The sequence below is a fragment of the Leptonotus elevatus genome, chromosome 11, assembly GCF_054856555.1.
Source record: "Leptonotus elevatus isolate MCC_2025b chromosome 11, RoL_Lele_1.0, whole genome shotgun sequence".
NCBI classification, from domain to species: Eukaryota; Metazoa; Chordata; class Actinopteri; order Syngnathiformes; family Syngnathidae; genus Leptonotus; species Leptonotus elevatus.
Window position 1 is genome coordinate 20,113,845 of NC_141249.1, and position 17,345 is coordinate 20,131,189.

The 17,345-nt window shown below is 42.4% G+C and overlaps 1 protein-coding gene across 1 annotated transcript; it reads left to right on the top strand.

The window, feature by feature from the left end:
- The first annotated feature begins 2,154 nt into the window (after positions 1–2,154).
- LOC147166382 (desmoglein-2.1-like) lies at positions 2,155–15,830 on the top strand. Its single transcript, XM_086089663.1, has 14 exons — positions 2,155–2,300; positions 6,683–6,805; positions 6,935–7,093; positions 7,725–7,866; positions 7,945–8,105; positions 9,523–9,657; positions 9,745–9,930; positions 10,317–10,849; positions 11,388–11,530; positions 11,768–11,986; positions 12,073–12,315; positions 12,579–12,709; positions 12,781–13,026; positions 13,194–15,830. The coding sequence occupies exons 1-14, from the start codon at positions 2,253–2,255 to the stop codon at positions 14,370–14,372; spliced, it is 3,648 nt and encodes a 1,215-aa protein (XP_085945789.1). The 5' UTR covers positions 2,155–2,252; the 3' UTR covers positions 14,373–15,830.
- Positions 15,831–17,345: the final 1,515 nt, after the last annotated feature.

Here is a 17,345-nt window from a genome sequence, read left to right on the forward strand (position 1 = left end):
GACAGCGATTCTCACTTTCTTCAAGACGTCGTCATATTTTTTGGATGACATTGACGTTTCTGACATGTGACACAGCCTAAAAAAATGTGTTCAGGGATTAAATAGGATGTTGATTAGATGGTACATTAGAAGTGCATAAAATATGATATAAGTATGGTAAATGTATAGGCTAGGGCTGTGCAATTAATCGAAATTCAATTACAATTTCAATTATTGCACTGCACAATTACAAAATCAGCATCATTGTAAAAAAAATAATAATAATAGATTCAAAAATATTCCATTGCAGTGATTTAGGAAAATAAAAATCCAAGACTGGCATTTTATGATGTATACTGTGTAGACGTATGTGATACCTTTCATGGTACTGATCACATTATTTCCATAATTGGGCTGATTTTGTCCATTTTCATTGAATTGTTTGTAATGCTGTTTAAAAAAAAATATATATGAATACTCAAATGATTTTAGTATTAATACTAATTTCGAGTTGTTTCAATTGATACATTTGCATTTAAAAAAATATATATGTTTTTTTCCCAAAGGAACTTGCATGATTATAGTGTTTCAAAGAATTTTATTTGTCTTCATATTTTTTGTACATTTGAACATTTTCTTCGAGCAGCCCTAATATTAGGGCTGGGTATCAATTCTAATTTCCTTAATCGATTCGATTTCGATTCACAAGAATTCAGTCCGATTTGATTTCAATTTTTTTTTCTTCCCTCTGATTCGATTCCATTCACTTCAATTCAATTCCATGTTGAATTATTATGGAACATCAGTTCTTCTTAAATATCAAGGACATGACAAACATTAAATTCCAAATTAAACTTTGCGGCCGTCATAACTGGTTAAATTATTTGGAATTTTGAGGAGGATGGTAGGAACACTGCCACACAAAAAAAACTACAAATGTGCTGACTGCTTTTAAGTCTGTCTTAAGGGTCGCTGCATCCGATCAGATCATGACACGAAGCCAACTTAACCAATCATCAGCTCGTTAACGTGCTGCCTTGCTTCTTTTTTTCTTTTTTTTCCCCAATTCTATCAGCAGTTGCCAAAATGTCGCAGCACCGCTTGCGTGTTTGATCAAGTTCTGCTCCGAGAACAACAGCAACTGAGAATACAGAAATATTGTAGCAGGTGTGTTTAAACAACAGAGTAAAAGTCAAAACCATGACACCATTAGACATTGTTCCACAAAAACAAATGTTATCATTAACAGCAAATGTGTTAAGTATGTCTCAAATGTGAAAATTGTGCCAAATGTTGGTTGAAATGACACGAAAGTAGTAAATAAAGAAAATGATGCAAAATGCAGAAAATGTTGTAAAATGTTAGGTCAAAATGCAGGGAATGTAGAAAATGTTGCTCTAACTGTAGAAAAGGAAGAAAATGCAGGTCAAAATGCAGTTAAATGTAAAAAAAAAAATGTTGATAAAGTATTAGTCCAAATAAAGTTAAAATGTATTAAAGTGACTAAAAATGTTGGTAAATATGCAATGAAAGGCGATCAAACTGTAGTAGCTCGAGAAAACAAAGGTGAAAAGCAGTTCATGTTGAAAAATGTGTGGTCAAAATGTAGTAAATGTTTTTCAAAATGGGCTTAAGGGTGTAAAATGAAGGTCAAATGTCATGAATGGTGTGAAATGTTGGTCAAAATACTGTCAAAGGTGTCAAATGGAGAGTTAAAATGGAGACATTGTTAAATGTTGTCAATGGTGTAAACGTATCGGATCAAAATGTGTTATAAATGGTGTGGAATGTACTAAATAAAGTTAAATAGTATGCTGGAATACTTTTGTCTTGACTTGCGTAAAATACCGAATCACATTTGCGAAACGTGCAAAAAAAAGTTCGCATTTATTGTCCCTTCAGGCACAAAATAAAACACACACAGTAAGTGGCTAATAAACTACACGTTGTCGTATCGTAATCATAGTGCAGCAAACAAGGGAACAAAATGGAATCTCATAAAAAGCAAAGATCGCCGTTAAAGTCACGTTCGCCAGTTCAAGAATGAGGAGCCGAAAAAAACAGCGAAGCCTCGACAGGACTGACGTGTTCACACGTGACGCGCACACAGAAACTCACACTCACACACACACACACACACACGAACCTGTCACGGCCTGCTAGGTGTGTGTTTGTGTGTGCGGTGAGAATAAAGTACTCCCCCCTCCCTTGATAAATAAGCTTCCCTGGCCGGTTGGTTTCATATTATCAGGAAGCGACGCGGGCCTCGTTTCATGGATGCAGCAGTCATGATTATCAAGTTTGTGTCGCTGTTGTTGGCTGTAAGTACGAACTTTGACATTTTTACGGTTGTTCGCCGTCGTGTGGAATTTTGGAATGTGATAACTTGGACCTCTCCGGCATGTGTTACTTTTCCATTCCTTGTAGAATGTAACTCATTGTAAACGTGTAGTTTGCTGATAGTCTGGGTGTGTTTATTTGACACTTTAATGTGTTGATTCCTGATAGATGGTTGTCATAGCAATGCAGGTGCAAGGTGAAACTAACGCTAAAGGCAGTCAGGTGCAAGTTGAGGGTTCAGAAGATTGTGGAAATGCTGTAGAATGTTGATCAAAATGTAGGTAAAAGTGGTAAATTGCGTAAAATGTGGATTGGAATGGAGTACAACGCAGGTAGAATTGAAAGAAAATTGGTTAAATCATTCACTGCCATTGACGACTATAGACGTCAAAAATTCATGTGAACTATTTCTATTAGTTTAACATTTTTTTAATTTTATTTCATTTTTTATCAAAACCTAGAATTTTTTTTATTGTACATTTATAACACATATAAGATTATCATGCGAATAATTACGATTAAACGCCCTTTTTTTTTTTTTTTAATTAGGCCCGTCAGGCGATACATTTTTTAAATTGTAATTATCACATGACTTCACGAGTTAACTAACGATTAATCACAAATTTTATATCAGTTCAAAATTTACAATATTTTTTTTTCTAGGTTTTCATACTCTTGTTAGCAAAAGTGGAAAAAAATGTTAAACTAATATAAATAGTTTAAATTAATTTTTGACGTCTATAGCCGTCAATGGCAGTGAATGAGTTAAATGCTGTAAATGTAAAAAAAATAAAATGAAAAAAATTTAATGAAGGAAATGGCATTGGATATTGGTGAAAATTGTGTCAAATGGTGGGTGAATGTTGGTAAGATTGTATAATAAATGTGAAAAATGGTTGGTCAAGATCTGTTCAATGGTGTAAAATGGTGTAAATTGCGTAAAATGTCAAATGGCAGTAAAATAGTGGTCTAAATGTTGTAAACATTGGAAAATGCTGGTCAAAATGCCATAAGTGGTGTAAAATACAAGTTGATATTGAACAAATTGAGTAAAATGTTGGTCACAATGCACCAAAATGGTATAAATGTTGGTTAAATGTTGGTGACATTGTGGTAACTGGTATAAAATGGTGGTCAAAATAGAGTAAATAGTGTAAAATTGGTTCAAATGTCGTAAAATGACAAAAAGTAGGTTACGTAGATAAAGTTTTTGTGAAAATGCCTGTTGCTCATAAAAATATGTTAAATGCCATCAAATGACTTCCAAACAATTTCATTTATTTCATTCATTCACACAAAAGCTCCCGATATTTCCAAGTGCAATAATTCCGTATACTTTACGATAAACCATTTCGCAAGTTGTCCGGCTCCGTCAGCCAATCATCTGCTCAACACACCGTGTTCATTTTCCAAGGTTGTCTGTGCTTGTCATATAAAACCAAAATGTTTGACTGCGCTCATTAAAAGCATGACCCGGGAAAACATATTTGTGTGGGTCGTTTAGATAAGCACATCACGTTGCACAGTCAACATCAAGTCCACAATGTTGGACGTCGGGCAACGAGGATGTGAATATCGGACAATAACATATTGATACTGTATTGAATTGGATGCTAACGTAGCGATACTCACATGCTAACATATTGATATCGGATGATAACCAGGCCATGGGACACCATCTTTCGGCTATTTCAGACTTACCTGCGGAAATGCTTACCATTTGAATTGACGCTACATTTGAACATAAAACAATATTTTAGCAGTTCGTGTTTGTTTGATTGTGAGATTTGTCTACGCACTGAACATGAAATTGCTTTATTCACGCCACACGTAACCGGAGAAAGGATACCGACACTGACTGTCAGCTGTAAACCAGCAACACAAATATACTTGCCAGATACGGCAACTGCTTAGCTCGCCGTTCTTCATTATGCTAGCGCTAGGTGGTTCGAAGGAAGATTAGGTTTAGGGCCTCATATAGTATCTTAGGGTTAGCATTTGTGTTGTTCGGAATGGCTAGTTTAGGGCTAGGCTTTGGGCCTTGTTTTTGTCAGTGTTAAGCTAAGAGTTCAACCATATGAATAGCTTATGTTACGGTTAGCATTTGGCCTTTCAAAATAGTTTAGCAGTAGGGCTGAAGACATTTGGACTACTTTATATCTAGGTTAGGGCCTCTAAAAGTAGTTCAACGTGATCTTGCTGGCTAATGCTAATGCTCTTCTGACGCTACGCGCGAGTAGCAATTCCCTCCGGGGAAAGTTTCTTTCTATGCCTGTTCTGTACATTCTTTACCAAGTGCGTGTGCCGACTTGATGATTTTTGACAGTCAAAGGATGCGGTGCCACGCCCGCTTGTGTGAGTTTGTGTCATCGTTGCTCGCATGCCCCAGCATGGAGTTCAGTCTGCGGGCGTGGCAGGTAAACAGGCAGACAGGCAAGTTGACAGCTAGGCGGGTAGCTAAGGTGTGTCGGCAGCTCCTCTCTGCGTTCGTGTGTCTGTTAGGAGGCATGAGGAGCGATATAGTCACTGTGAATTTGTTGGTGAGGGTGAGAATTTAGGATTGGGGTTGATGCCTGGGTGTTGGAATTTTAGGATAGGGTGTTAGGGCTGTATGTGTTGCGATGTTAGGATGTTAAAGTGTCAGGGATACAGTTTTAGGATGTCAGGGTTTGTTTCAGGGTCTTAGAGTTATACTTTGGGTGTTTTGGATGTTAGGATGTTACTAATAGGGTGTTAGAGTTTGGGTGTTAGGGCTTCAGGATTTTTGGGCATGAAGATATTAGCATGTTCGAGGTTTTGGCGCTTTCAATGTAACAATTCTATACAATAATTCAACAGCGGCATGTCCTTGTGCTATATGTATTTATAATGTTAGCATGTTTAGAGATTAGAGTATTGGGTGGTTAGGGTTAGAATAATAAGGATGACACCTAGATGTTTGGTTTAGCATGTTAGCATGATGTTAGCATGCTAGGATTAAAAGCCTTGGGATGTTAGGGTGAGATGGCAGCCGAGTAGGTCGAGGTCAAGGTCGGTGTTTCGATGATAGGGTGTGTGAATGTTTGGGCTAGTTGGAATGCTTAAGGCTGTGGCTACATTAGCATTTAGGAACATTATGTTATGATACATGATTGAACATCGCATTTCAGTGTGAATGCAGAAAAAATAGGACCATTGCGGTGTGATTAATATGATCAATTATTATTACCGTGATGTTTTTATGACTGTGCTACATGGTTGTTGGCTTATTATAAATTTTTCTGACTGTTGACGAGAGCAGGGCCCGGCCATGTGTTCACGTTAAGTCCGCCTGATTTACTGTCACCTTGCCACCGCCTCAACTTTCAGTTGCAGGCCCGACAGGTTTGTCCACATTCAGCCGCCAACTCGCGCCCGCGGATGTCAGACAGTGCCTCAGGCTCACACGACTGTGGGAAGAAGAGTAACACGGTCTATACAAAAACCTCAAGCATCTTGCAAGATACTGGGAACAAGAGTTACATGAAGCAACTGTATATGCTTCCATAAATATGACACATGCGTTTGTGAACGTGAACAACAGAAAAAGTCGGAAGCGCGATACTGTATAATGCAGCAATACTTGTCCCCAAGTATTATATATAATAGTTGAGAGAATCACTGTTTACATTAGTTTAGCAGGAAAATAAGTTGAAATAATAAATTATTTTAAAAAGAAACTGACAATTTAGGGTTTTTTGTACTTTGTAGCTACAGATAAATCAAATAAGTGTTTTTAATTGATTTTATTTTATAAAATAACATTAAAGCAGAGCTTCTTTTTTAAAGTGAATTTAGCTTGACTTCTAAACAACAAAATAAAGTTTGCTGCTTTTACACAATGTGATTTCAAGAAACAATAACTATTAATTATAGGAAAAAAATCAATTGTTCATTATGTTATCACTTTTTTTTTTTTAATAAAATCCTTTCATTTCCCTGGGATTAACCTGGGGAAAAAATGCTCCTCAAAGTTAGAAAGTTGCTCTTCAAATGAAGCCATTGATTCACAAAACTGCTCCACAGAGTAAAAAAAATTATATACCATACAGGGAGCCACAAGTTTACGTACCTCTTGCTCGCTACCTTGCATCCACACGTGCACACGTGAAAAGTGCAGCTTTTAAATAAAAGCACCGATATTTGACATTTTACTCTGACTTCATGGTCTCCATGAAGGTCAGTCGGAGACTGAGGGCGGGGCCGGATGAGACCCCTGAGGTTTGTCCTATACCATACTATAAATGCAGTTGTGAATGTAAACAAAAGGCAGCAAGAATAGTCAGCAGTGTTATATCAGGCAAATAAATACACATGCATTCATGAATGTGAATCCTTTTGCCAGCTCCAGACGGTTGCCCCGGCGGAGGGTGGTCAAGTCCTATCCAGACAAAAAAGGCACTGGGTCCCGCCTCCAAAAGCTATCAGGGAAAACTCGGAAGAATACGTCAATGAAGTCGTGGCTAAAGTGAGTACAGAATGCTACAGAACAGTAGCAGGCATTGTTAGGCATCTGCTTTGGCGCCCTCGTGTGGTCAACTTGTGCACAGACGGAAAGGTGAGTGCTGTATTAATCTATCCGCACTGTACGTTTCAGATTCACTCGGACTTCGATAACCGCAAAGGGAACCTGAGGTACTCGCTGGAGGGCGTGGGTGCCAGCCAGTACCCCTTCCATGTCTTCGTGGTGGACCCCGATTCGGGCAAAATTAAACTCACCAAAAAGCTCGACAGGGAAGAAATCGGCATGTACAATGTGAGTTGACAAGGGCCAATCAGCGTCCTTGGTTTATAGGCCAATCAGTGTCCTTGTTTGACAGGATGGGGAGGAGCAATCTAATAACAACAACCATATCCAAATTAGGCTTCAAATTCTTAATTGAAACTTCAAGTCTGGTTTGAAATGTAATCAGATTTGAAAGGCTAATTTGAAATGCTCGAACGTTTGAAACCCTAGACCAGACTTGAAACTCCACTTTGAAACCGTACTCCAGTTTTAAAGCCCTGACAAGGTTTCAAACTATTTGAATCTCTACACCAGGCTGGAACCCCTAATTTAACCCACCACGTTGCTTGAAAATTTTAACAACGGCTTTAAACAAGGGTTAAGTTCTGGTTTAAAACCGTAATCAAAGCCTTAAACCCAAATCTCTAAACCCAACCTTCCCAATCCCAATTTAAATTGAAAGCCTCTAACCTTAATTTGAAGTCTTAAACCCTAATTTGAAACCCAAACCAGGCTTGAAACCTAAATTTGAAACCCTAACCCCGGATTGAATGCCTAACTCAAGGTGAAAAGTCTCATTTGAAAGACAAGGTTGGCATTAACGACCACGGGCTCGAGTCTCGATAACTAAGTGTGACGTGACCGGTCGGCGTGCTTGCAGCTGTCGGGCGTGGCGACCTACTTAGACGGCAGACAGGCGGAGAAAAACATCAACGTCCGCTTCAGGGTGGTGGACGAGAACGACAACTCTCCCATCTTTGACGTCATCCCGGCCGGCTCGGTCAACGAGCGCAGCGGCGTAGGTGAGCGGAAGGGTCGCCTGGGCGGGTCTGCGCGCCGCCGCGGCGTGTGTCTGATTGGTCGCCTTCTTTTTGTTGCAGGGACGTACGTGATGAAAGTCAGCGCGACGGACGCCGACGAGCCGGAAAATCCCAACTCCCAGATCGCGTACAGCATCGTCAAACAGGAGCCGTCCAACGACATGTTCTACATGGAGAGCGACGGCAGCATCTACGTCAAACGGATTGACCTGGACAGAGAGGTACGGTGTGGACATGCCTTCAAACCCTAACCCTTGAAACTCTCAACCAGACTAGAAACTAGGGGCATTCCGATCAGGGTTTTATTAATTTACTCACTCCCAGCCATTTTCACTGAAGTAACCCCCTTCACTCCCGGCTGTTTTACTGGATTTTGATAGATTTTGCAAGGCCCTTGGAATATTGTGTTCTATTGCTATAAAAACTTGGAACCTACCAAAAGAAATTAGATTAGAATCTCTTCTTTCATCAGGAAAATCTGTTTCCTTTTTGCAGCAATTAGCATTAGACTATAGCTAAGTTTCATCAATATTCACAAATCTGTTTAAAACAATGGGAAAAAAACTTTTTGCAACATGGCCCTGGTTGATCTCTTATACTCTGCTGCCACCTGCTGGCCGTTTTTGTAATAACTACCATTGCTTCAAGCATTCTCTTCAGTTCAAAGGCTGCATCAAAGCCTTTTGTATGCTCTAGCATAATTTTTTTTTTTAAATAAATGTATAAATACGTCTTTGGAAGCATGGTAATATTTAAAATAGAATGTATTAATATGTTTTTGGGAGCAAATGGGTTAAGATGCCGGTTCCTATAATGATCACTTAACGAGTGAAATCGGCTGATAACATTACGGATCATAAGGATTATCTGCACACTTTTCAATTCTACAACAAAAGAATTTGTCTTTTTTTTTTTCAATTACTTGATAAATTTAATTTAAAAAACACATTCTATCCAAATTTCCATCCCTTTATTATACAAAAACATGAGGTGCAGATGATCTTCTTTTTTTTTTGATCGGCAATGAAAGGCACTGATTGACATGCTAATCACATACTTTTCCATGGAAATTGGCCAATCACGATCTGTGGTTGACCACGATCGGCGGCCGATCAATCGGAGCACCCCTAAGAAACCCTAACTTTGCCTTGAAATGCTCATTTGAAAATTGAACCACTAACATAGTTTTAAAACCCTGATTTGAAACCTTCAAACAGACTTTAAAACTTAAATTCACATTTGAAACCCCAACCCTTAAAACCTATCCCACCCAGGCTAGTTGAAACCCGAATTTGATGCCTTTACTCTTGTTTAAAACTCTAACCACGACTTTAAACCTAAATTTGTACTCTAACCTAAATGTAAAACCTGACTTAACTAACACTGTTGTAATGCTAACTTAAAACCCTCACTCCTAAATCTTTACTAGACACAGACTTAGGGTTTCAAATGGGGATGTTAAGCCTAACTTGCTTAAAACCCTAACCCAGCCAAGCTTGAAATTCTAATTTGATACTCTTACCCATGTTAGAAACCCTAACCATGCCTTCAAATCTTAATTTGCAAACCCAGACTTGGAAAAACCCTACTTGAACTTGAGCTCTTGTGTTTTTGCACTGCCGCCAAATGACCTTTCAGGAATCGGAGCAGTACACGCTTACGGTGAAGGGTCAGGACCTGAACGGTGCACCAGGCGGGAACAGCGGCATCAGCACCGTCGTGGTAAATCTGCTCGACGTCAACGACAACCAACCCACCCTGACAAAGAGCCTGGTAGGTCACGTGCAATTGCAATGCCTTGATTTTGGTGAGGTGTTTGGTAGGAACGGTATCAAATGTCCCGTTGCGGTCTCCCGGCAGTATGAGGGCAGCATCGAGGAGAACACGCAAGGCGTGGAGGTGATGCGGATCAAAGCTGAAGATCTGGATCTGCATGGGACCAACAACTGGAAAAGTGTCTACAAGATCGTCAAAGGCAACGAGGCCGGGTACTTCAGCATGATCACTGACTCAGCAACCAACGAGGGCGTCCTCATGCTCGATAAGGTACGAAATGTCAAGTAAGGTTTTGAGACAAGAAATGTTGGCGTCTTGGTTGAGTCACTGAGCATTGTAAAGCTTGTGAAGTATGATTTGTAATCCGCATCCATCTTTTGGAAACCCTAACCCACACTAAAAAACCCTGACTTCAAATGTAATCATAACCCTTGTTTGAAATACTGTTTAAGTTCTAGCAATAGTTTTATATTAGACTCGACTTCTGCCTGAGCACAAAAGCAGCAAATATTGAAGATTGGGCCCCCAAAGAAATCTATAAATAGGCACATTTTAAAAATTTGAACCAAAACTAGGCGTCGATTTACTGTACGAGTAAATAAAGTTTCGAATTGTACCATTATACAGTCCATTAAAGCGCATGTGTCTTCTTACAGGCTGTGGATTATGAGGACGTGAAAAACCTGGACCTGGGAATTGCTGTGCTGAACATGGCTCCGCCATTTGATCCATCTGACCCATCCACAGCTAGCATAGGATTTGGTGCAGGAGGAGGTGGTGGTGGAGATGGAGATGGAGGCGGGACAGGCGGAGGCGGGACAGGCGGAGGAGGTGGTGATGGAGATGGAGGCGGGACAGGCGGAGGCGGGACAGGCGGAGGAGGTGGTGATGGAGATGGAGGCGGGACAGGCGGAGGAGGTACCATTAGCAGTACCAGTACAAGTTGGTTACAAGGTTTTAACACCGGCATGACGAGTACAACTGGAGGAGTCACTTGGAAAGGCACCACGTACAAAACCTATCCCATCAAAATCAAAGTCAAGAACCAGCGCGAGGGTCCGCATTTTGACCCCAAAGTCAAAGTGATCACCATGTCGGAGGGAGGCAGCTCCACATTCAACATGGCCAACATCATCACTCGCTACGCCGCGCTGGATGGCGACACGGGGAAACCGGCCAAGAACGTCAGGTGAGTGGCTACACCTGATGCAGTCTCACTTCATTGGTCCCAAAACTATTCTTTACAGTATCTCCCACAAGAAGTCACAAATGGTGTAGTAATTTGTGGGTAGGATTGGTAGAGAAAATTAGATTAGATTAGATTAGATTAGATTAGATTAGATTAGATTAGATTAGATTAGATTAGATTAGATTAGATTAGATTAGATTAGATTAGGATTAGATCAATGGTTCTAAACCATGTTGGAACCCCACCAGAACTCAATAAAATGACGACCCCCTCTTCTCCGGTACTCAACCCCCCCCCCCCCCCTCCCACACCTAGATTAACTAGAATTGCTCAACTTGGCATTGCAAATTGTGCAATCACTCAATTCAACTGTATATTTAAGAGCACTTCAAAACAACCACTGCTGTTATCTTAAGACGGAACCCAAAGGCAGCAGATGCAATGAAGACAGCAGAGGCCCCACAATTGAACCCTGTGGAACACCATACTTTCTCTTATACATTGCACAAAATAGCTGAATGTGTGCACTGTGTTGCAGGTATGTGACAGGTTCGGATCCTGACAACTGGCTCTCCATTGACCCAAAGACCGCTGACATCAGACTGAACAAGATGCCCGACAGAGAGTCCACGTTGTTAGTGAACGGCACCTACTATGCCAAAGTCCTCTGCATTTCTGAAGGTACACAACCACAATCTGCTACTGAATCTCTTGTCAGTTCACTCCAGTATACTTTTGAGTCCCAAAGCGAAACGTGTCTTGTAGACAGGGTAAAAGACAGCTGGGACACCTTGGAAACAGTCAATGCATTACTCAACTCAAAATCTCTCAATCCCATTTTTCTTCATATGGTGTTAACGTAGCCTCCTTAGCAGAAAAAGACACTGAATCTTGCTGGTCTATTCCCCCAAAAAACAGATGCACCATCAAGTACCGCCACCGGGACTGTGGCTATTCAGGTGGAAGATTTCAACGACCAGTGTCCCACCCTGACTAGTACCCTCGAGACTCTGTGCCTTCCCGACGATGCGGTCATTGTCAGAGCTGTCGACGGAGATGACTTCCCCAATGGAGCTCCGTTCACCTTTGAAATCCTGGAGGGCACAAAGGGAAAATGGCAGGTGGAGCATCTCAATGGTGAGGAGACAACATCTGGTCTGTTTTGGATCTCGATGGACTTAAATCTTCAGGCTGAACCTCATGGTTTGAATATGTGTGGGCAGATACCGCAGCCATCCTGAGAGTCCAAGATTCCGTATGGCCTGGTCTCAACGAGGTGGAATTGCTGGTGAAGGACGCGCAGGGGGTGGCATGTCCGAAACCGCAGAAGGTGACGGTCCAGGCATGCACCTGCGAGGACGGAGAGATTTGCGGAAGTCGAGGTGGAAGAGGTCAGCCCAACAAGAAGTCTGCGTTGGGACCTGCAGGCATTGGGCTGCTGCTACTGGGCCTGCTGCTGTTACTACGTGAGTAAAAAATGGTCTTGGTCTGGTTAAGGTACGATGGTGTATTAGGGCAACGTATAATTTATTTATTTTTCGGGGGGTAATATTCCGAGAAAAAAACTTGCAGATTTGCGAGTTTTTTTTTGCCAAATCAGCACCTGCTTAGGGTCCCACGACCAAGTACATGGACAATTCAGCATGTTAGTAGGATATTGAATAAACGCTTGCCATACCAACCGGCTGGTTTGGTGGGGTCTAAACAAAACGACTTTCTGTTCCCGCAGTCATCCCTTTACTGCTGCTCTTCTGCAATTGCGGTGCAGCCGCAGGCATACCCGGAAACTTTATCGATATGCCTTCTGACACCAAATCCCACCTCATCAATTACCGCACCGAGGGCCAAGGAGAGAACACGGTGTGTATTGGAAAATGTCGTCATCTTTACTTGTGCAAGAAATGTTCTGACAAACATTTGAACTGTCGCAGGAGGTGCCGCTTATGAACATGCCGACGCAAGTTGAGGCTGTGGATGGCCCAAAACAAGACGCACAATTTTACGGGGACGGGAGGAACATCCGGGGCTTTCAGGAGGACTTCTCCAGCATCAAACGAGATACTACTTTGGGAATGAGAAACCAGCAAAGACTCTACTCGGAGTACCAAAGACAGTCAGGGGCAGCTTATGACGATATTGGTCTGCCGCAACACATCCTTGCACAGTACTACGCTCAGGTGAGACTTGTCAAGCTTGCCCCTTTACATGTCCCAATCAGAGGTGTCAAAAGTACTCAAACTCTGTACTTAAGTAGAAGTAAAGAAAGAGTCTGGTAAACATTTAAGTACTGATTCAACGATGCAATACACTTTAATCAAAACATGACTGTTTCCTCCTCCAACAGAAACTGAGCAATGGAGGAGAGGACCTGGCAGTGAAGGACGCGCTCTTGGTGTACGACAACGAGGGCCAAGGCTCCTTGGCCGGCTCGGTGGGCTGCTGCAGCCTCCTGGAGAACGACAATGACCTGCAGTTCCTCGACGACATTGGCCTCAAGTTCAAGACCCTGGCGGAGGTGTGCGGTGGCAAGAAGATCCAACAAGATGTCACTCCACCGCCCCCAAAAGTCGTGATTCAACCGAAGCCGGAAACCCCCAAGATACCGCCAGCTGCCCCCAGAGTGGACCAGATGGTGACTCAGGTGGTGAAGCAAAACACGACTACGCGGAACCAAGGGAGAACCGCGGTGATCGAAGGGGTGGAAAACCAAGGTCAGATGTTCCTGCTCCAGCAGCAGCAGCCGGTCTACCTCACCGCTGCCGCCCCTATGCTGCAGCCTATGCAATACATGGTCCAGCCGCAAGTCCAGAACACCATGCTGCTGGCTGAAGCACCAGCTAGCAACCTCCAGGGCATGATGTTGGCGGCTCCGCAAGGCATGCTGGCGGCTCCGCAAGGCATGCTGGCGGCTCCGCAAGGAATGCTGGTGCAAGGACAAACGATGTTGTCTGGCGGACAAGCCCAGGCCCCTGGCATGGTGCTCATTAGCGGTACCCCTGGATCACCTACACAAGGCATGATCGTCCAAGGACAGACGATGGTATCCGGCGGACAAGCCCACGGTCCTGGCCTGATTCTGGTTAACCCGGGGTCACAGACACAAGGCGTGGTAGTCCAAGGAAAGAAGGTGGTGTCCGGGAAACAAGCCCAGGGGCCTGGTGTGATGTTGGTAACCGGAACGCAGGCAGGAACCTTACCAAGTATGACACTTCAGGGAAAATCCACGGTGTCCAGGGGAAAAGTTCAAACCCCCCTGAGTGGTGCTAACAACCTGATCAACGCAGGGACCCTCTCAAGCTCCCAGACCGTAATCGAGGGCAAGGTCCCTGTGGGGAAGGTGGTGAGGACGAGCCAAACCTCCATCGAACAAGGCGGCGTCCGACTGCCAGATTTCGCCATGCCCCAGATGGGCAACATCTCTGGAGCTCACAGCACCACGATGACGTCATCCAGCACCGGCGTGAGCAGAGTCCCCACATACCGCAAGGTGGTGGTCCAGGAAGAGAAGCTCACTGATCTGTGACACGGAACAAATGACTCTTGAAAGCAACTTTCGTCAAGGCGTTTCCTCAAGTATTTTGTTACCGTGCCGGTTTTATTGGTGGTGGATGTCCTGCAGCAGCCCTGCCTCGGAGCAAAGCTACATGCGGCTGCACGTTCCTGCTATACGGCTCCTACCCGACGTACACGTTACGCTCTTGCACCCTCAAGAAGAATGGCGGAGACACGAGCAGATACTTCATGGAGATCCCGTGCCAGTTTAAGTGCGCGGGTATCTCTTTGTTGGATACGTTGGCTGGGCCTCCATGTTTCTTCGCTAGCTCTCATAACCAACCGGATAATTAGCTAAGCTTTGGCTTTTCTGACTTTTTAACATCTTTGTGAACTTTCTAGACTAAAGTGTGACACTTGATAAATGGTACTTCATTCATATAGCGCTTTTCCACCTTACAAGACCCTCAAAGCGCTTTACATTCACCTACTGATGACGCATTAAAAGCGACTGGGGGTGAATATTACATCGACAGGAAGTCTGCTGCTTTGCTGGGGAGATTTCCTTCACTTTGGTGTGTCCTACATGAAGCTTTTTGTTTTGTTTTCCCTTAGCAGATGTCTTAACAACACTGCCACATGTTTTTGCCAAAATACCCCAAGGTTAAAGTATTGCACTACTTTTTACTTTTCACCATCTTGCTGAAACGGTCACCACAGTATGGATTTGGTTATTTTCCCTGAGGGAAGCAGCACTTCCTTTTTCAATTTGTGTGCAGATACCATGTATGTGGCTGATGCAGTTTACGTATCGCCAAACACACAATATCTGATCCTCACTGTGTCAAGGTGTGTGAGGTGGCAAATCCAGGTCCAGAAAGTAAAAACCCCTCCACAGTTTGGCTTTAGCCCCTAGTGCTAGCTAGCTAGCTCCCTCGCAGGTAAATGAGCACCATGGGTGCTAGCTAACTCCCTAGCAGGTAAACGAGCACCATGGGAGCTAGCTAGGTAGCTAGCTAACTAGCACCTGTGGCTAAAGCCAAACTGTGGCAGAGTTTTTACTTTCTGGACCTGGATTTGCCACCTCTGGTCAACAAGTAATCAAGTATGTGTCATTGGGCCAATAGTAAACAGCATTAAAGGAATCTTAAGGCAGCTCTGCTTATCTTAACGTTTCAAACAGTGGATTCATTAGTTGATTGATTGATGGACAGGTGTTTCCCAAGACTTTGGTCCATGTGGGGTATTTGGCATTCAGGATTTGGTCTTTCTGTAGATGATAAATATTCTGCTGACTGGTGAGCAAACTTTGCTATGGATGTGCTGTACACTATGGATGCTTATGGATGTGTATTGCACCTGGGTGGGATCATTGTATGTTTTTCATATGTCAGGAGAAGGTTTTTGTTTTTTGTTTTTTAACAGCGGTTCTCTTTTTGATTGATTTGAAGATGTTTTCTATAGCAAAATAAAAATAATGAGGCGGCTAGATTGATGCGTGTCACTGGTTCTTTCGGCTCGTTAAACACGAGCGACTCGTTCGACTTGTCTATGATGAGTTTAATTACCGCACAACACTTTTATGGAGAGATATTCCGTAAATGCCTTTTCACACTGCACTTGGTTTTTATGGTGTTCACAGGGGTGGTGGGGTATGCAGGGTTGACAATGTCCTGGAGCAAGTCTGCCCATATTTGGGCAGTCAACCAGGAAGTAGCCTGGAGTCCCCCCCCCCCCCCTTCTTAGATCATATCTAATTTCTCTTGTGTCCCAAAGATCGGCATACTTGAACATCGCAGTTTTAAAAGATTTTCAAATATGACATTACAAATTATAAGATTAAACAGTAAAAACAAATTTGATTTAATAGGAAAAAAATACAATACATTAAATAATTTAAATAACACAAGTAAAAGATTTAAGAATATTTTTAAAAATAGTAAAATTAAAAAATGGTAAATAATTTTTTTTTTCTAAATTAACACACCAAAAAAGTTACTTTGCTCTTTAAAAAAAATTTTTTAAACAAAGTATGATCTTGCTCAGCAAGCTATCTTTGCTACCCGAGAGTTCTGCTGTTCGTTTGAAAGAATTTTAATTTTTCAAAATATGACGAGCTGACATACTTACCTTGATGAGGCGGGGCTAAGGTACGCACAGAGAAGCAGGAGGAGGAGGTGGTTTTGTGGGTTGGTGTGACCATTTAAGACAAAACCCACTTGCACCGCTCTCCCACTTCGGACTTCCAACCTTGGCAAGACGCACAGAAGAAGAAGTTGGAGCGGCCTTCCTTACAGACATGGTCCGCCGGCTCGCGGCCTCGGGGGTACACAGTCTCATGATGATCTTCATTGTGATGGTGAGGATCTACAACTGCGTTCAAAATATTCATCTACTTAAAAAAAAAAAAAGTGCTTTAAAAAGTAATGTATTCAGGGGTTAAAAATTACATTCAAAAATAATATTCATACTAAACAGCATTAGTTGGTAGCATTTACAGTTCAAATTCTTAAATAAAAATTCACATCAACAAAATCATTGTTCCAAGTGTGTGCTTGGATGCTCTCAGGTGCTGGTTGCTGGAGCTGGAGCCGAAGCACCTCTCAGGAGGACTAAGCGAGATTGGATTATTCCTCCAACCAAGCTGATGGAGAATGTGGACTACACAGCCAGAGAGTTCATCGCTAAGGTCTTCTCAAGATCGAGTCTTTAGTGGCTTTAATACAGGCCTAGCGTGCCAAAGTTTGGGTCTTATATGTCGTATTTTAGGATCTTTGATAGGATGTGATGGTGTTGACTTGAGTTCATTTAAAGGCATTATGTTTGGGGTCTTTGATACCGCGTGTTTGATGGCATCCTCAAGGCAAGTCTTTCGGGAGATTTTAGACCGATGACTGTTTTAGAGATTTCAATCATTTCAACACGCAATCAACATGTATGACTCTTCTCTATGTGACTTTGATTTACAATCACATCCCAACCCTATTACAACGTAATTGGTCAG